Raw genomic sequence first — 20,987 nt, 5'->3', positions numbered from 1 at the left:
TTTTAGAATATTCAGTAAATAGTTTATATTGAAAAAGCCAGTTTCACTTTTTAAGCAGTTTTTGATTTACAGAGAGATTGGGAAGTCAACACAGAAATTTCCTGTATACCCCAAACCTACTTTCCCCTGTTAACATCTTCCATGGGTATAGTAGCTTTGTTAAATTGATGAACCAATATTAATGCATTCCTATGAACTAAAGTCTATATTGTATTCCATTTTGCACCTGATGCCTGTCCCAGGATCCCACCTAGGAGCTGTTCCATGTTTGGTTATCATGTCCCCTGAGGCTCCGTTCTCAAGCTCTCCTCCTTTTTGATGGCCTTCAGGGTTTGCAGGAGGGCTGCTGAAATATTTTGTAGAAAATCCCTCAGCTGGGGTCATTGGATGTTTTTCTCGTAATTAGGCTGGAGTTGGGAGTTTTGGAAGACAGACCCCAGGAGGGCCTTTCGCACTGAATCACATCAGGGATGCCTGTTACACACAAGACCCTGCTGTTGTCGGCATTGACCTTGATCACCTGGCCGAGGCGTGCTTGTGAGGTTTCCCCTGGCCGAGGCTTGCTTGTGAGGTTTCCCCAGTGTGCCGTTACAGTCCTCTACCTTTCCACACTGTACTTTTGGGAAGGAAGTCGCAGTGTGCAGCACACACTTAGGAAAGCAGAGCTGGTGTGTGGAGTATTGACAGAAATTACTTGGAATTCTTCTGCACCCGAGCTTCCTCTCTTGTGTGTTTGTTTGGTAGGTAATCTTTATTCTTCCCGGCATGGACTTGTGGACGGTTGCTTTATATTTTCATTTATTATCAGGATGACTTTATTGTGTTGCCCACATAGTATCCTTTTTTTTTTTTTATTTTTTTTTATTTTTTACAGGCGGAGTGGACAGTGAGAGAGAGAGACAGAGAGAAAGGTCTTCCTTTTGCCGTTGGTTCACCCTCCAATGGCCGCCGCGGTAGGCGCGTTGCGGCCGGCGCACCGCACTGATCCGATGGCAGGAGCCAGGTGCTTATCCTGGTCTCCCATGGGGTTGCAGGGCCCAAGGACTTGGGCCATCCTCCACTGCACTCCCTGGCCACAGCAGAGAGCTGGCCTGGAAGAGGGGCAACCGGGACAGAATCGGTGCCCCAACCGGGACTAGAACCCGGTGTGCCGGCGCCGCAAGGCGGAGGATTAGCCTAGTGAGCCACGGCGCCGGCCGCCCACATAGTATCCTGGGAGCTCTTTGGGTTGGCTCAGGTGTCCTTTCGACATGCCCCCCTCAGCGTGGAAGTTTACCTTGTTTCGTTTGGGCACTTCCTTCTGTCCAGGCACTACAAGTTTATCTCCTAGGGTCAGCCATTTTTCTCGGTGCCCTACTTCCTTTGGTTAGAATGGCAGTGGAAACTAAAATCTGTGTCCGGGGTGTGCTCTTTGCTACTGGGATGTCATTGATTCTAGGCCTTCTCAACTGACCCAGCCAGTGTGTGCATTCAGTAATGACTCATGTGTGCACGCTTGTGTATTGACACCTGTGTGAGCACACTTACATACTTATACTGACCATGCGTGCACACCTGTGTATCCACACTGACCTGTGTGTGCATACGCGTTGTGTGTTGATACTGATATATGCGTATGTATGTGTACAGATAATTGGGCTTTTTTTTAGGATTCTTTTTTTTTAATTTAGTAAATATAAATTTCCAAAGCACAGTTTATGGATTACAATGGCTTCCCCCCCCCCTATAATTTCCCTCCCACTTGCACCCCTGTCATCTCCTGCTCCCTCTCCCATTCCATTCACATCAAGATTCATTTTCAATTATCTTTATATACAGAAGATTGATTTAGTATATATTAAGTAAAGATTTCATCAGTTTGCACCCACACAGAAACACAAAGTGTAAAAATACTGTTTCAGTACTAGTTATAGCATTACTTCACATTGGACAACACATTAAGGACAGATCCCACATGAGAAGTAAGTACACAGTGACTCCTGTTGTTGACTTAACAATTTGACACTCTTGTTTATGGCGTCAGTAATCTCCCTAGGCTCTAGTCATGAGTTACCAAGGCTATGGAAGCCTTTTGAGTTTGCCGACTTTGATCTTATTCTGATAGGGTCATAGTCAAAGTGGAAGTTCTCTCTTCCCTTCAGAGAAAGGTACCTCCTTCTTTGATGGCCCCATTCTTTCCACTGGGATCTCACTCACTGAGATCTTTCATTTAGGTCTTCTTCTTCTTTTTTTTTTTTTTCCAGAGTGACTTGGCTTTCCATGCCTAAAATACTCTCATGGGCTCTTGAGCCAGATCTGAATACCTTAAGGGCTGATTCTGAGGCCAGAGTGCTATTTAGGACATCTACCATTCTATGAGTCTGCTGTGTATCCCGTTTCCCATGATGGATCGTTCTCTCCCTTTTTGATTCTATCAGTTAGTATTAGCAGACACTAGTCTTGTTTGTGTGATCCCTTAGACTCTTAGACCTATCAGTGTGATCAATTGTGAACTGAAATTGATCACTTGGACTAGTGAGATGGCATTGGTATGTGTCACCTTGATGGGATTGTATTGGAATCCCCTGGCACCATTCTAACTCCACCATTTGTGGCAAGTCTGATTGAGCATGTCCCAAATTGTACATCTCCTCCCTCTCTTATTCCCACTGTTATATTTAACAGGGATCACTTTTCAGTTAAAATTTTAACACCTAAGAATAATTGTGTGTTAATTACAGAGTTCAACCAATACTACTAGAACAAAACAAAGAAAAAATACTAAAATGGATAAAGTATTACATTGTACATCAACAGTCAGCACAAGAGCTGATGAAGTCACTGTTTCTCATAGTGTCCATTTGACTTCAACAGGTTTCCCCTTTGGTGCTCAGTTAGTTGTCGCCGATCAGGAAGAACATATGATATTTGTCCCTTTGGGACTGGCTTAATTCACTCAGCATAATGTTTTCCAGATTCCTCCATCTTGTTGCAAATGACCGGGTTTCATTGTTTTTGACTGCTGTATAGTATTCTATAGAGTACATGTCCCATAATTTCTTTATCCAGTCTACTGTTGATGGGCATTTGGGTTGGTTCCAGGTCTTAGCTATTGTGAATTGAGCTGCAATAAACATTAAGGTGCAGACAGCTTTTTTGTTTGCCAATTTAATTTCCTTTGGGTAAATTCCAAGGAGTGGGATGGCTGGGTTGTATGGTAGGGTTATATTCAGGTTTCTGAGGAAACTCCAAACTGACTTCCATAGTGGCTTAACCAGTTTGCATTGCCACCAACAGTGGGTTAGTGTCCTTTTTTCCCCACATCCTCTCCAGCATCTATTGTTGGTAGATTTCTGAATATGAGCCATTCTAACCGGAGTGAGGTAAAACCTCATTGTGGTTTTGATTTGCATTTCCCTGATTGCTAGTGATCTTGAACACTTTTTCATGTGTCTGTTGGCCATGTGAATTTCCTCTTTTGAAAAATGTCTATTGAGGTCCTTGGCCCATCTCTTAAGTGGGTTGTTTGTTTTGATGTTGTAGAGTTTCTTGATTTCTTTGTAGATTCTGGTTATCAACGCTTTATCTGTTGCGTAGTTTGCAAATATTTTTTCCATTCTGTCGGTTGCCTCTTCACTTTCCTGACTGTTTCTTTTGCAGTACAGAACCTTCTCAATTTGATGCAATCCCAATAGTTAATTTTGGTTTTGACTGCCTGCACCTCCAGGGTCTTTTCTAGGAAGTCTTTGCCTGTACCTATATCTTGCAGGGTTTCTCCAATGCTCTCTAATAATTTGATGATGTCAGGTCGTAGATTTAAGTCTTTAATCCATGTTGAGTGAATTTTTCTGTAAGGTGAAAGGTAGGGGTCTTGCTTCAAGCTTCTGCACATGGAAATCCAATTTTCCCAGCACCGTTTATTGAATAGACTGTCCTTACTCCAGGGATTGGTTTTGGATCCTTGATCAAATATAAGTTGGCTGTAGATGTTTGGGTTGATTTCTGGTGTTTCTATTCTGTTCCATTGGTCTATCCATCTGTTTCTGTACCAGTACCGTGATGTTTTGATAACAACTGCCCTGTAGTATGTCCTGAAATCTGGTAGTGTGATGCCTCCAGCTTTGTTTTTGTTGTACAACTTTGCTTTAGCTATTTGAGGTCTCCTGTGTCTCCATATGAATTTCAGCATCATTTTTTCCAGATCTGAGAAGAATGTCTTTGGTATTTTGATTGATATTGCATTGAATCTGTAAATTGCTTTTGGGAGAATGGACATTTTGATGATGTTGATTCTTCCAATCCATCAGCATGGAAGATTTTTCCATTTTTTGGTATCCTCTTCTATTTCTTTCTTTAAGGTTTTGTAATTTTCATCGTAGAGATCTTTAACGTCCTTGGTTAAGTTTATTCCAAGGTATTTGATTGTTTTTGTGGCTATTGTGAATGAGATTGATCTTAGAAGTTCTTCCTCCGCCGTGGCATTGCCTGTGTATACAAAGGCTGTTGATTTTTGTGCATTGATTTTATATCCTGCTACTTTGCCAAACTCTTCTATGAGTTCCAGTAGTCTCTTAGTAGAGTTCTTTGGGTCCCCTAAATAAAGAATCACATCATCTGCAAAGAGGGATAGTTTGAGTTCTTCCTTCCCAATTTGTATCCCTTTAATTTCTTTTTCTTACCTAATGGCTCTGGCTAAAACTTGCAGTACTATATTGAATAGCAGTGGTGAGAGTGGGCATCCCTGTCTGGTACCAGATCTCCGTGGAAATGCTTCCAATTTTTCCCCATTCAATAGGATGTTGGCCGTGGGCTTTTCATAAATTGCTTTGATTGTATTGAGGAATGTTCCTTCCATACCCTGTTAGCTTTGAGTTTTCATCATGAAAGGGTGTTGTATTTTATCAAATGCTGTCTCTGCATCTATTGAGATAATCATATGGTTTTTCTTCTGCAGTCTGTTAATGTGGTGTATCACGTTGATTGTTTTGTGAACACTGAACATTTATCCCTGCATACCAGGGATAAATCCCACTTGGTCTGGGTTATACAGATAATTCTGTATACAATCCTTTGTACCTATATTAAACTAAGCATTTAGTTTGCTCTTTTTTTTTTTTTTAAAGAGATTTATTTGTTTATCTGAGAGGTAGAGTTAGAGACAGAGACAGGGAGAAACAGAAAGAAAAGTCTTCTATCCCCTGGTTCATTCCTTAAATGGCCACAATGGCTGGAGCTGAGCCAATCTGAAACCAGGAGCCAGGAGTTTCTTCTGGGTCTCCCAGGTGGGTGCAGGGACCCAAACACTTGGACCATCTTCCAATGTTTTCCCAAGCCATAGCAGAGAGCTCAATTGGAAGAGGAGCAGCCGGGACATGAACCAGTGCCCATATGGGATGCTAGCACCGCAGGCTGGGGTTTAGCCTTCTGCACCATGGCATTGGCCCCATAGTTTGCCCTTGATGTCTGCAGTAAGGTGTCTGTGTGCCATGGTCAATACCTGGGTTCATTTCCTGACTCCAGCTCCTGACTCAGCTTCTTGCCAGTGCAGACCAGCTAGGCAGTGGTAATGGCTCAAGGAATTAGATTGTGCCACCCACATAAGAGACCGGGGTTGCATTCCTGGTTCCTGGCTACAAACCCAACCCAGCCCCAGCTATTGTGGACATTCTGGGGGAAAGAAATAATGGATGGGGGGAGAGCGCTCTCTGGCTCTCAGATAAATGAAAAATAAAAATATTAAGGGGCTGGTGCTGTGGCATAGTGGGTAAAGCCACCGCCTAGCAGTGACGGTATCCCATATGGGCACTGGTTTGGGTCCTGGCTGCCCCAGTTCCGATCCAGCTCTCTGCTGTAGATGGATGGCTCAGATGCTTGGGCCTCTGTACCCATGTGTAAGACCTCAATGATGCTCCTGCATAGGATTGGTGCAGGTCCAGCCGTTGAGGCCATGTAGGGCATGAACCAGTAGATGGAATACCTGTGTCTCTCTCTCGCTGCCTCTGCCTCTCTGTAACTCTGCCTTTCAAATAAATTAATAAATCTTTAAAAAAATGAGCCTTTCAATTCATAAACACATATTATCTCTTCATTTAATTGGATCTATTTTGATTTCATTCATCATGGTTTTGTGGTTTCCCACATGTAGATTCTGGACTTATCTCATTAGATTTATTCCCCAAGCATTTTCTGTTTGGGGTGCTGTTGTAAATAGTGTGGTTTTGTACCTGTAAAATCCTAGCTGTTCATTGCTGGCATGTGGGGAACCCACTGTCTTTTGCATATTGACCTTGAATCCCGGAGCCTGGCTGCATTTGTTATTCCCACAAGAGGCTGTTCTTTCTTCTGATGCTTTGTACTTGCCAGAAGACAGTTTTATTTCCCTCTTTGAGGAGCCCAGGACCTTTTGCTTGGTGTCTGTGGGCTCGCTGGTGTTCGGCTTCTCACCGCTCAGCGCCGTGCAAGCCGTGGGTGTCCTCTCTCAAGGCGCGTGCGCTCTCCTCTGTTGGATTTTGCCAGATGCTGTTTCTGCAGCAGCGGATACAATCGCCGGATGCTTCTGCCTAGGGTTCGGTGACGACTCTGGTTCATCTGAAATGGTGGACCTGCCCTGTGGACCTGTGCTGATTCTTTCGTCTGGACCAGACTCCAGACTGTGGAGAATTGGTCTGATTCCCTCCATAACTGTTTGCTACGATTTGTCTGGGCCTCGTGCATTAATTTTTTTAGGAGATGATTAATTATTGATTGCCTGTTCAGTTGATGCATGTCTCCTCGTGTATATTTTCAGAGGTTTTGACTCTCAAGGAATTGGCCCATTTCATCTAGATTACCAAACAAATGAGCACAGTTGTTTTAATAGTATTTCTTTATTATCCTTTTCAATGTCCACAGGGTCAATAGAGATGACTCCTCTCATTTCTGATATTGGTAATTTGCATTTTATCCGTTTATTTCTTGGCCGGAAAGTGTCTTCAGAATACTCAATTGAGCCACTTCCCAGGCCGGCTTCGGATGGGGCTTTGGGGCTGGCAGCTTGGGTGTGCTTTTTAGAGCACCTGGTGTCTGCAGTTGGGAGGAGGGTGGTTGGCAGCTGTCAGAAACCTAGGTCATTTTGTTGTTCGTTTCCACACCTTTTCAGCCAGGGCACTGTGGCCATTTGAGGATGCTAATAGGGAAAATAGAAAAATGCACAACTGTGGAAGGGGTGAGGAGAGACACAAGCACCCTGCCTGCTTGGTGCTCACCACCCTAAGGAAGCACTGGGGACCCAGAGCTGCTTCCCCGGTCCTCGTATTGAAGGGGACAGTGCTCTGGACTGCTTTAGGGTGGGGCTCTGCACACAATGCAGGGTGCACAGGGGCTAGTGCTGCTCTGGCTGGTGGCCCTGCCAGTCAGAGGGGTCCGCAGACAGACAGGGCTGCCTCCCGGGGGGTCACTGGTTCCCTCGATAAGGAATCTAGCAGAAACTGGAGCCTCGCAGGCTTATGTGTGGGGGAGAGGGGGTTAGGACAAGGGGGGCCCTTTCCTGAGCACCTGCTAAGCCCTGGGCTCTCCACTGTACCAGGACAGAGGGTGCTTGGGGTGGGGGGGGTCCCAGCCACATCTTGGCTTTTCCATGGGAAAATCTCAACATTTCTCTGATCATGTTCTTCTGGGATGGGGCCCCCGGCCAGTTTCTCATTTTGTTTGTCTGATTTTGGAAGGCTCGGCTCTGACCAATGGGGCGTTGAACCTGCACAGCCCGGTGAAGCGGAAGCTGGACTCGGAGAAGGACTACGTCTTTGACAAGAGGCTCAGGTACAGCGTCCGCCAGAATGAAAGCAACTGCCGGTTTCGAGACATCGTCGTGCGGAAGGAAGAGGGGTTCACGCACATCCTGCTGTCCAGCCAGACCTCAGACAACAACGCGCTGACACCCGAGGTAAAGGGGCGTGGGCTGGGGAGCGCTGTGGTGAGCCAGGCGCCCCTCTGGTTCAGAGAGGGACATCAGCTTTCCCTCTTGTTCCATCAGGGAGCCAGCGAACATAATGCATTCATTAAAACATGACTTCTGGATGCAATTGGCTAATCACTTTGCATACATGATCCCATTTGGTCTTTATGACCAGATCATGATGCTGTCCCATTTTATAGACCGTGGGTCACGGGGATATTTGGCGACTCAGTCCTGGTCCCAGAGTTGGGGGCAGGCCCAGGAATCGAAGCATCCTGTCTCGGACTTTCCAGCTACACTTCACTGTCGTCACCAAGTCCCATTGCTTTGCTGGAGATAGAATGGTACTCACTCGGTTCACTTATGTGCAGGGTCTTCAAAAAGTTAGTGAAAAATACACATCATGGAAAAACTCTGCATAAATTCCATTTTTTTAAACACCAGAATAAATTTGTGTCTTAATTCCTTTTTCCCATAAAGTCTTTGAAGTACCTTCATGTATACTTTTAGCAAAACAATTCACATACCGGAAGATTCACCCTTTTAAAACGTATGGTTCATTGGTTTTCACTGTATCCACAAGGTTGTACAACCATTACCACTGCCTGATCCCAGAATGTTTCATTACCCAAGGAAGAACACCTTTATCCATGCAGTCATTCCCATTCTCCTGCCCCAGCAAGCGCTCCTCTGCTTTCTGAATCCATAGATTTGTCCATTCTGTATAGTCCTTAGAAATGCAGCCATGTGATGCATGGCCTTTTTTGTCTCCCTCCTTTCACTTAGCATGTTTTTGAGGCTCATCTTTTTTATAGCAGGTGTGACTACCTCATTTCTTTTTATGGCTGGATAATATTAGACCACATTGTTTGAATCAGTTTTACAAGTTGATGGACATGTGGGCCATTTCTACTTATGTCTATTATGAATTGATTGCTGCAGAAATTCATGTCTAAGTTTTTATGTGAATGTGTGTGCTCAGTTTTCCTGGAAATAGTCCTTATTCCTAATAAAATGTTCTTGGCTATATTTGAATTCCTGTAATTGCCGGGTCACTTGGTAGCTCTGTGTTTGACCTTAGAGGACTGGCCATTCCCTCTAGCAGTGTGCAAAGGCTCCAGTTCCTAGCAGCCTCAGCAGCCTTTGCTTTTGTTTTCTCTTTGTTATGATGGCCACATGAGTGAGTGTGAGGGGAGTATTTCCTGGTGTTTCTTTTTTTATTTATTTATTTGACAGGCAGAGTGGACAGTGAGAGAGAGAGAGACAGAGAGAAAGGTCTTCCTTCCATTGGTTCACTCCCCAAATGGCCACTACGGCTGGCGATGCACCAATCCGAAGCCAGGAGACAGGAGTTTCTTCCCGGTCTCCCATGCGGGTGCAGGGGCCCAGGGACTTGGGCCATCCTCCACTGCTATCCCAGGCCACAGCAGAGAGCTGGCCTGGAAGAACAGCAACTGTAATTGGAACCCAGATACCCATATGGGATGCCAGCGTCGCAGGCAGAGGATTGACCTAGTGCGCCACGGCGCTGGCCCCTCCTTTTGGTTTTGATTTGCAATTCCCTGTTGACTAATAACGTTGAGCATCCTGATGCATGTGGATGTTTGTCTTAGTTATTTGGACAAATGTCTGTTTAAATCCTTTCCCTATTTTTAAGTGGATTTTTGCTCTTTTTATTGCTGAGTTTTAAGCCTTTTTTATATGTTCTGGATAACAGATCCCATCAGATGCACGATTTGAAAAAGTAGGTTGTCTTTTTATTTTCTTAATAGTGTTGATGAAGATTTCCATATAACTTTGTACATGTGAACTATGCTTATTTCTTAGGCTAATAAAATAGGCAGACCACGAGGACTTACTGTGATTAAGCAGACAGCATCACCAAAATGCAGAACCAGTGGGGGAGCCATGAGAAATTCTTGATGGTACAGATGTGGGAAGCATGCAGTCATTCGCTCTTCCTCATCCTGCCAGGGACAGGATAGGAAAGCAGTAAATTTAATAAATTAAAAAATGACAGCGAGCAGCATTTCTCAGTGCTTTGTAGCTTCAAAAGTTTGTAAATGAATTAAAACAAGAAACAAAATCACTGTGACTAAAAATTACCTGAGGAAAAAACAACTAATTATACATTTGATGATTATAGCTTCCTAGTAGTTCTTAAAATCAAGTGCTGTTCATCTTTCGATTTTCTTCTTGTTCTTTTGGCTATTCCAGTTTTTGTGAATTTTGATGTGACTTTTTAAATCAGCTTGTTAATGTCTAGACTAAAAATTCTGGATGGAATTTAGGTTCTTTTTGCATTAAATCTTTAATTTGGTGATATTCAACATCTTGATATTGAATATTGACATGTTAGTGTGGTTTATAATTCCATTTGTTAATTGGCCCTAAGTTTTTATAGCATTATTTTGTGTTTTTAGGCAATTACTATTGCACATTTGTGGTGAATAAATTATGTTTTTATTATTTTGGGGGAAAAGGTCATAAATGGAGTTGAAAACTAAGAGTATTTTAGTGCAAAGAAACTTGAAATCCATGACTGTTGGTTCAGAGTAGACATTTTCCTTTATGAAGAACTCTCAGTTGCATGATTTCAGATTTTTTCCCCAGCAAAATAAGCTTTTAAGTCCATTTCCCATGAGCATTTTGAGGTACCCTTGTCTCATTTGCACCCCTTGATCTGCCAGCGCCCTTGTGAGGTCGCTACAACCTCAGCTTACAAAGGAGGACGTCCAGGTGGAAGGCCGAGCTTCACAGTTCCACCGAATGCGAGCGTCATGGGGGCAGCGCCCTTGCTGCTGTGGCCCACCTCCCTGATTCTCCCGCAGTCCAGTGCCCTGCTCAGTGGAGCTGGGGACTCAGAACCCACCTGTCCTCGCAGTGTCCCACACTCTGTTTTTCCTAGCAGCAGTGGAAGCAAGGAGGGTTAACCACAGGGTATTTGGGGGACCCAGTCCCAGGTGACTGCCTGCCCACGCTGCTGTGGCCCAGGAAGTGGGTGGGGTGGAGGTGCTGTGCCCCTGACCTTGTGATCCGCGTGTCTCCCCGTCATGACTTGTGCGGCCTGCAGGTCTTTTGCGGGGTTGTGGCCTGGCCGTCGGATGACTGACTGCTACCCTTCTGAGCCCAAACAGCCATGACTTTAGCCTTGGAGTCTGTGAGGCTGGTGGTTGCTTGTCACCATCCTCTTACCATGACAAGAACTACGAACTCTCTTCCACCTGCAGCGGGCACACCTCCTGGGTCCTCAGCTGTGTAGACCTCTCTGTGGGGTTCAGAGAAGTCTAGAGCCCAGGTTTACCCCAAAGCAACTCCTTATGCATTCACACTCCTGAAGACCTTGTTATTTTAGGCTCATAGTGACACATCCACCTGAGACTGATTTTGTATTCATGTATTTTTTTCTATTTCACTACTTTGGGAAAGCATGCTCTAGGAAGGCACAGCATTTTCCTTCAATAAATCAAAGAAAGGTGGAGCCTCCCAATTCACTCCGTCTCTCTGGAGCATCGCTTCTGTTTACTGTCGGCCTCCTCATCAGGGAACACACACGTGCTCCACCTGCCTCAGGTGCACGGGGCCTCACCTCCTGCGCTTGGGCTTGGCTAGTTAGGAGCTATGCTGCTAACCAGTGTCAGTCGGTTCCAGTGTGGGGGGAAAACGGGAAAGGTGGTTGCTGTGGTATCTTCGTCTGTTTCAATAACCAAAGTGGCTTGTCCTCGTGGGCGAGCAGGCTGACTGGGTAACAGAGCCTGAAACAAAGATTCTGCTGAAATGAAGAGGCAGCGTTCGACCAGGAAGGCAGGTTTTGGGGTCCAGGAGACTTGGGTTCGAATCTTGTTCCCACAAGTTTCCGTGGGAAGTGACCTTGCTTCTCTGAGCTTTCTGGTCTGTAGAAGTTACCCAGTGTCTTCCTTATGGGATTGGCGACCACGTGTGCAGAGTGTCTAGCATGCAGGGGGTATTCCATAAGTGCTCCTGTTCTTGCTCAGATGGAGTAGAGGCCCCTGAGTGACCACCAGCAGACCCAGCCTTGACCGAGAGTGGAGGAGCTGGAAGGGCCTACTTTCATGGATATTACAGGTAGCACCGTAAGCTGCTGCACCGCAGTGCCAGCCCCTCAATTCACTTATTGAAAAGATGCCTGCAGCTCTCCCGGTCACCACGTTCTGTGTTCTCCCTTTGGACTACTGTGACAGCCTCAGTGAGCGCGCCACATTCGTGGTTCCCACCCTGAAGTCCACTCTCCATAAAGCAGGCAGAACGAGCGACTGGAAGTGCAATTCCGCCCAAAGCAGAGTCAGCCGCAGAGCTGTGGTCTCATCCGTAGGCTTGGCAGGTGTCGGGGTGTGCACTTCCAAGCTCACCCAAGAAGGGGTTGGCAGGCCCAAGTCCCCACTGGCCAGAGACGTCCCTTCCCTGTCCGGTGGGCCTCTCTGTCAGGCTGCTCCCAGTGTGGTAGTTGGCTTCCCCCAGAGCCAGAGCTCCCAGAATGAGAGGCAGCAACACAGAGGCTGTGGTCTCTGTAACCTAAGCCGTCTGCGCGTAGCCTGTCACCGCTAAGGTGAGGATATGTGGATTCTGCAAGGGCCCTCGTCGGAAGCGTCATGAAAAGGATTGAAATGGTCAGGAGAACGGGGGGTTTGCATCCAGTCTCAGAAAGCAGGGGGCATCCCTTGGAAAGCTGCTGCACTTGAGCTGGGCGTGGTGCGTGGATCTCAGCAAATACAAGCAAAGTGCAGAGGGGGCCCTGGCCTGCTGCTCTTGACGCCCGGTCCTAATGAATCCGGTTACCTGGTCCAGACCTCCTGCAGACCGGAATCTAGAAGTCGTGCAGAGAGCATGCTCTCTCCAGCAGGCGCTAAAGGCAGGTGGCAGCCAGGAAGCACATAACAAGGGCAATAAATGTAAAGGATGTGTTTAGGACTTGGAAACGCAGAGCCGTATGCAACCATTTGTTAGAGAGCTGTGTGCTGGAAGCCTCCCAGGGAACAGAGCTGGTACAGGGGACTGACCTGTTGTAGGCCATGCAACAAGTTACTATTGAGAAGTGCATGTGGGCAGTGTATTCTGTTAAGAAGGTACAACAGTGCAGACTGATTTTAGCACCTTTTGCTGCACACAAACCGGCTCCATCAGAAAATGTGAGGATCTTCAAGCAGGTGGAAGCCCAGCTTCCTGTCCAGATGGAGTTCTCAGCACCAGAAAAGCTCAGGGAAGTTGACTAATGAAATGCAACTTCTTTTCTTTTTTTTTTCACACAAAAGGAAAAGTATAGTTTGTACTTTATCTTATCAATAAAACACAAATGTATTTGAGATTTAATTCTCAAAGCAGGGGGTGGCCGCTTTGTCTGGTTTTGCTTTTTACTCCTTGAAGAGCCAGTCGGCCTCGGACGGGGAATTGTGGCTCATCTCTTTAGAGGAAGATGTTCTTTGATTTGCCTCTGAGAGACACGGAGTTCGTGTATGGGAGAGCGTGTGTCTATTTCTGGAGGCAGGTGGATTAAAGGGCCCACGAGATCATGGCCTGCTCGCTTTTGTGATACTCAGAATGAATCTGTGTGGCTTACACCTGCTGGTGTGGAGTGTGCCCAGGTGTGGAGGGCCTGGCCCTCTTTTTCTCACTCGGATCTGTCCACGTATTTAAGTCATCCTGGAGGGAGGGGCTGCTGGAGCAGGGTTGGAATTGGGGTTCTGCCTCTTAACTGCCGTGCGCCTCTGAGTCCTCCTGGCTTCACCTGCAAGGTTGGGATTCCATTCTGCACCTCACAGGAATTTTGTTTGGAGAAAAATATTAGGTGGCAGGGACCTGATGTGATACCTGGGATTTCTGTGTGCTTACTAAGTGAGAGTTCTTTTAAACACTTAACCTAAGAAGCACTGCTCCTGTAGGATCTCCCCTGGTGCCTGTGGAATCGTCACTGATGGGCCTTTGAAGGCCCGCCCTCTTGGGCTCTGAGCTCCGTCTAGATGGGTGCCACGCCTTGCTCTCTGTCCCCACGTGCTTACTGCACTGATTTCTCTCTTTTCCTGACCACCAATGGATGAACTGAGGGGGCGTTCTGTAATTCCCCCATGCATTGTAGTTCATGCATTTTGGAAGGTGTCTTTAAATTAGGTATAGCAAAGTCTAAACGTACTTATTACTGCTGCACTACCTCTGAGCAGAACAGCCCAAATGCTCTGTCTCCAGTCGTTCCTCCTGTCATAGGACGTAATACTGTTGCCTTGCCCGACAGCTCTGCTTGTTCAACAGCCACACTCACGTTTAGGCAGTGTTAGTGTCAGAATTAATTATTTATTTATTTATTTTTTCGACAGAGTTATAGACAGTGAGAGAGAGAGACAGAGAGAAAGGTCTTCCTTCCGTTGGTTCACTCCCCAAATGGCCGCCACGGCTGGCGCTGCACTGATCCGAAGCTAGGAGCCAGGTGCTTCTTCCTGGTCTCCCATGTGAGTGCAGGGGCCCAAGCACTTGGGCCATCCTCCACTGCCTTCCCGGGCCACAGCAGAGAGCTGGACTGGAAGAGGAGCAACTGGGACTAGAACCTGGCACCCACATGGGATGCTGGTGCCACAGGCAGAGGATTAACCAAGTGAGCCATGGCGCTGGCCAGTGTTAGGATTTTTATAGTCAGTTTTTATTTTTTTATTTCTTAAGATGTATTTATGTATTTGAAAGGCGGAGTTACAGAGAGAGACAGACACACAGATCTTTCATCACTGCCTTGCTTTCCGCATGGCCGCAACATAGGGGCCAGTGTGAAGCCAGGAGCCAGGAATTCCATCTGTGTCTCTGTTGTCTGTAGCAGAAACCCAAGGGCCATCATTTGCTGCCTCCCAGGTGCACTGGCAGGAAGCTGCATCAGAAGCAGAATTGGAATTTGATACCAGGAACTCCAGCATGGGGGTGTGGGCATTCCAAATGGCAACTTAACCTGCTGCACCACAGCGTGCACCCCCTTGTTGTAGTTCTTGGGTTATTTTGGGATTCAGGTCTGTGGTGGACAGAGTAAAACCCCCTCCACAAAAATGTCCACATCTTAATCCCTAGAATCTGTGTATATGTTAAGTTGCATAGCAAAATGGGACTAAGGTCACTTACCATTGACCTTAAGATAAAGACATTGTCCTGTCTCATCTGGATGAGACTGTGTTGACACAGAAGCCTTAAGAATAGAAGAGGGAGGCAGCATCATCATTGTCAGACATGAAGTGAGGGAGACTCAGCCGGCCACTGCTTGCCGTTGAAGGTGGTGGAAGGGGCCGTGAGCTGAGGCAGGTGGGTGACGACTGGAAACTGCTAAAGGCAAGAAATGGATTCTGCCGTAGAAGCTCCAGGAACGCAGCCTCGCTGAGTCCTTGATGTTAGCCCAGTGAAGCACGCATCAGACTACTCACCTTAGAACTGCAAGAGCAAGTTGGCGTTGCTTTAAGCTGCTAGGTTTGTGGTGATTGTTACTGCACCTGTCGTCTTTGGGTGTTGTCTTTCCCCGCTTCTCTGTGAGCTCCTGATATAACCTGCTACGGCACCTGTTTTAAATCTTCGCGTAACCTCTCATTCCAAGTTTCCCTCTCTCGTTTCTCTGTTCCAGATCTGGGGCAGTGGCTTCAGATCTGCCATTTCACTTATTCTCCCTCTAGCTGCATCTAATCTGATGAGAATCTCAGCAGATGTCTGTGACTTTGCTTTTTTGTTGTTTATTTTTCATCCCTCAATCTATTTTTCCCATTTTCTTCTTTCTTGCTATGTTTCCTTTCCTCTGATTAATTATCCTAAACATCGTTATGTTATGCTCTCTCTTAGCTCATTCTGTTACATAAAGTGGTTATGTAATCCTCCCACTTATAGATAATGCTGCTTTGTATTTCCTGAAGTGTTTTGTTATTTTTGACTGCAAATTCATCTTCATGGAGATCTTTGTCATGTATCATTCTCACGCAGCTCGGGTCACAGTTTTTTTTCAAAATATGTTTACATTAATTTCTATCAGGTACCTCAAGGATATCATTAGCGCATGACCAATTTCCATGTTAATTTTTTGAGATTTTTTTCCTTTATTTATTTGAAAGGCAGAGTTACAGAGAGAGAAGGGGAGAGACAGAGATCTTCCATCCACTGGTTCACTCCCCAAATGGCTGTGAGAGCGAGAGCTGGGCCAGGCTGAGGTCAGGAGCCAGGAGCTTCTTCTGGGGCTCCCATGTGAGTGCAGGTACCCAAGCACTTGGGCCATTTTTTGCAGCTTTTCCAGGTGCTTTAGCAGGAAGCTGTATTGGAAGTGGAGCATCCAGGACTCGGATTGGCACCCATGTGGGTGCCTGCGTTGCAGGCAGCTGCTTAACCCACTGTGCTACAATACTGGCCCCCATGTTAATTATTTTTTAAATTTTTATTTAATAAATATAAATTTCGAAAGTACAGCTTTTGGATTATAGCGGCATTTCCTCCCGTAACCTCCCTCCCACTCGCAACCATCCCATCTCGCACTCCTTCTCCCATCCCATTCCATTCATCATTAAGATTCATTTTCAATTATCTTTATATACAGAAGATCAACTTAATATATACTAAGTAAAGATTTCAACAGTTTGCACCCACACAGAAACACAAAGTTTAAAGTACAGTTTGAGTACTAGTTTTACCATGAATTTGCATAGTACAACATATTAAGGACAGAGATCCTACATGGGGAGTAAGTGCACAGTGACTCCTGTTGTTTATTTAACAATTAACACTCTTATTTATGATGTCAGTAATTGCCCAAGGCTTTTGTCACGAGCTGCCAAGGTTATGGAAGCCTCTTGAGTTCACCAACTCTGATCTTATTTAGACAAGGTCATAGTCAAAGTGGAAGTTCTCTCCTCCCTTCAGAGAAAGGTACCTCCTTCTTTGATGGCCTGTTCTTTCCATTGGGATCTCACTCGCAGAGATCATTCATTTAGTTTTTTTTTTTTTTTTTTTTGCTACAATGTCTTGGCTTTCCATGCCTGAAATCCTCTCATGGGCTCTTCAGCCAGATCTGAATGCCTTAAGGACTGATTCAGAGGCCAGACTGCTGTTTAGGGCATCTGCCATTCTATGAGTCTGCCATTATCCCACTTCCCATGTTGGATTGTTGTCTCCTTTTTAATTCTATCAGTTGTTGTTAATAGACACTAGTCTTGTTTATGTGATCCCTTTGACACTTAATCTTATCTTTATGATCAATTATGAACAGAAACTGATCACTTTGACTAGTAAGATGGCATTGCTACCAGCCAACTTAATGGGATTTGGAGTCCCATGGCACGTTTCTAGCTCTACCATTAGGGGTAAGTTCGAGTGAGCATGTGCTGAACTGTACATCTCCTCCTTCTCTTATTCCCACTCTTATATGTAACAGGGATTGATCACTTTTCAGTTAAATTTAAACCCCTAAGAGTAATTGTGTGTTAATTAAATAGTTTAACCAATGATATTAAGTAGAACAAAAAAATACTAAAAGGAATAAAATAGCAAGTTGTTCCTCAACAGTCAGGACAAGGGCTGATCAAGTCATTATTTCTCATAGTGTCTGTTTTACTTCTACAGGTTTCCTTTTAGGTGCTCAGTTAGTTGTCACAGATCAGGGAGAACATATATTTGTCCCTTTGGGACTGGCTCATTTCACTCAGCATGATGTTTTCCAGATTCCTCCATTTTGTTGTAAATGACCAGATTTCATTTTTTTACTGCTGTATAGTATTCTATAGAATATATATCCCATGATATCTTTATCCAGTCTTCTGTTGATGGACATTTAGGTTGATTCCATGTCTTAGCTATTTTGAATTGAGCTGCAATAAACATTGAGGTACAGATAGCTCTTTTATTTGCCAATTTAATTTCCTTTGGGTAAATTCCAAGTAGTGGGATGGCTGGGTCATGTGTTAGGGCTATATTCAGGTTTCTGAGGAATCTCCAAACTGTCTTCCATAGTGGCTTTATCAGTTTGTATTCTTTGCATTCCCACCAACAGTGAATTAGTATGCCTTTTTCCCCACATTCTTGCCACATCTGTTGTTAGTTGATTTCTGTATGTAAGCCATTCTAACTGGGGTGAGGTGGAACCTAATTGTGGTTTTTTTTTTTTTTATTTGACAGGCAGAGTTAGAGAGAGAGACAGAGAGAAAGGTCTTCCTTCCATTGGTTCACTCCCCAAATGGCCGCTACGGCAGGCGCGTTGTGCCGATCCGAAGCCAGGAGCCAGGTACTTCTTCCTGGTCTCCCATGCAGGTACAGGGCCCAAGCACTTGAGCCATCCTCCACTGCCTTACCGGGCCACAGCAGAGAGCTGGACTGGAAGAGGAGCATCCGGGACTAGAACCTGTTGCCCATATGGGATGCCTACGCCGCAGGTGGAGGATTAACTAAGTGAGCCATGGCGCCAGCCCTCATTGTGGTTTTGATTTACATTTCCCTGATGGCTAGTGATCCTGAACATTTTTTCACGTGGCTGTTCACCGTTTGGATTTTCTCTTTTGAAAAATGTCTATTGAGGGCCTTGGCCCATCTCTTAAGTGGGTTGTTTGTTTTGTTTTTGTGGAGTTTCTTGATATCTTTGTAGATTCAGGTTATTAATTCTTTATCAGTTGTATAATTTGCAGATATTTTCTCCCAATCTGTTGGTTGCCTCTTCACTTTCCTGAATGTTTCTTTTGTGGTACAGAAACTTCTCAATTTGATGTAATCCCATTTGTTAATTCTGGCTTTGACTGCCTGTGCCTCTGGGGTCTTTTCCAAGAAATCTTTGCCTGTGCCTATATCTTGCAGCATTTCTCCAGTGTTCTCTAATAATTGGATGGTATTGAGTCATAGGTTTAGATCTTTAATCCGTGTTGAGTGGGTTTTTGTGTAAGGTGTAAAGTAGGGGTCTTGCTTAATGCTTCTGCATGTGGAAATGCAATTTTCCCAGCACCATTTGTTGAATAGACTGTCCTTGCTCCAGGGATTGGTTTTGGATCCTTGATCAAATATAAGTTGGCTATAGATATTTGGGTTGATTTCTGGTGTTTCTATTCTGTTCCACTGGTCTATCCATCTGTTTCTGTACCAGTACCATGCTGGTTTGATTATAACTGCTCTGTAGTATGTCCTGAAATCTGGTATTGTGATGCCTCCAGCTTTGTTTTGTTGTACAAGATTGCTTTAGCTATTCGAGGTCTCCTGTGCCTCCATATGAATTTCAGCATCATTTTTTCCAGATTTGAGAAGAACGTCTTCCATATTTTGATTGGTATTGCATTGAATCTGTAAATTGCTTTTGGGAGAATGGACATTTTGATGATGTTGATTCTTCCAATCCATCAGCATGGAAGATTTTCCCATTTTTTGGTATCCTATTCTATTTCTTTCTTTAAGGTTTTGTAATTCTCATCGTAGAGATCTTTAACGTCCTTGGTTAAGTTTATTCCAAGGTATTTAATTGTTTTTGTAGCTATTGTGAATGGGATTGATCTTAGAAGTTCTTCCTCAGCCGTGGCATTGCCTGTGTATACAAAGGCTGTTGATTTTTGTGCATTGATCTTATATCCTGCTACTTTGCCAAACTCTTCGATGAGTTCCAGTAGTCTCTTAGTAGAGTTCTTTGGGTCCCCTAAATAAAGAATCACATCATCTGCAAAGAGGGATAGTTTGAGTTCTTCCTTCCCAATTTGTATCCCTTTAATTTTTTTTCTTGCCTAATAGCTCTGGCTAAAACTTCCAGAACTATATTGAAGAGCAGTGGTGAGAGTGGGCATCCCTGTCTGGTACCAGATCTCAGCGGAAATGCTTCCAATTTTTCCCCATTCAATAGGATGCTGGCTGTCGGTTTTTCATAAATTGCCTTGATTGTGTTGAGGAATGTTCCTTCTATACCCAATTTTCTTAGAGTTTTCATCATGAAAGGGTGTTGTATTTTATCAAATGCTGTCTCTGCATCTATTGAGATAATCATATGGTTTTTCTTCTGCAGTCTGTTAATGTGGTGTATCACATTGATTGTTTTGTGAACATTGAACATTTATCCCTGCATACCAGGGATAAATCCCACTTGGTCTGGGTTATACAGATAATTCTGTATGCAATCCTTTGTACCTATATTAAACTAAGCATTTAGTTTGCTCTTTTTTTTAAAAAGAGATTTATTTATTTATCAGTCTGTTAATGTGGTGTATCACATTGATTGATTTGCGCATGTTGAACCATCCCTGCATACCAGGGATAAATCCCACTTGGTCTGGGTGGATGATCTTTCTGAGGTATTGTTGAATTCTATAGGGCAGAATTTTATTGAGGATTTTTGTGTCTATGTTCATCAGGGAAATTGGTCTGTAATTCTCTTTCTTTGCTGCATTTTTTTTCTGGCTTAGGAATTAAGGTGATGCTGGCTTCGTAGAAAGAATTTGGAAGGATTCCCTCTCTTTCAGTTGTTTTGGATAGTTTGAGAAGAATTGGAGTTAGTTCTTTAAATGTCTGGTAGAATTCAGCAGTGAATCCATCTGGTCCTGGGCTTTTCTTTATTGGAAGGGCCTTTATTACTGATTCAGTTTCTGACTCGGTTATGGGTCTGTATAGGTTTTCTGTGTCTTCATGTTTCAATTTATGTAGGTTGTATGTGTCCAGGAATCTATCCATTTCTGATAGATTTCCCTGTTTGCTCTCATGCAACTCTTTGTAGTAATTTCTGATGACTCTTTTTATTTCTGTGGTGTCTGTTGTTACATTCCCTTTTTCATCTGATTTTATTGATTTGGGTCTTTTCTCTTCTTTTTTTTTTAGTTAGTCGGGCTGATGGTATGTCAATTTTGTTTATTTTTTCAAAAAACCAGCTCTTTGCATTGCTCATCTTTTGTGATTTTTTTTGGGTTCAATTCTGTTGACTTCTTCTCTAATTTTAATTATTTCTCTTCTCCTACTAGTTTTGGGTTTGGTTTGCTGTAGTTTTTCTAGATCCTTGAGATGCATTGATAGCTCATTTTTTTGGTGTCTTTCCAATTTCTTTATGTAGGCACCAATTACTATAAACTTTCCTCTTAACACTGTTTTCCTGTATCTCATAAGTTTTGAT

The 20,987-nt window shown here is 44.3% G+C and overlaps 1 protein-coding gene across 1 annotated transcript in view; it reads left to right on the top strand.

The window, feature by feature from the left end:
* CDYL2 (chromodomain Y like 2) overlaps positions 1-20,987 on the top strand; it is a 203,841-nt gene that overhangs the window by 159,914 nt on the left and 22,940 nt on the right. The window contains exon 3 of the mRNA XM_062177207.1: positions 7,683-7,900. Coding sequence (XP_062033191.1) covers positions 7,683-7,900 — 218 coding nt within the window. The remainder of the gene's footprint in view (positions 1-7,682; positions 7,901-20,987) is intronic.

This window comes from Lepus europaeus, chromosome 19 (assembly GCF_033115175.1).
Source record: "Lepus europaeus isolate LE1 chromosome 19, mLepTim1.pri, whole genome shotgun sequence".
Taxonomy (NCBI): domain Eukaryota; kingdom Metazoa; phylum Chordata; class Mammalia; order Lagomorpha; family Leporidae; genus Lepus; species Lepus europaeus.
This window is presented reverse-complemented; position numbering and strand designations above follow the sequence as displayed.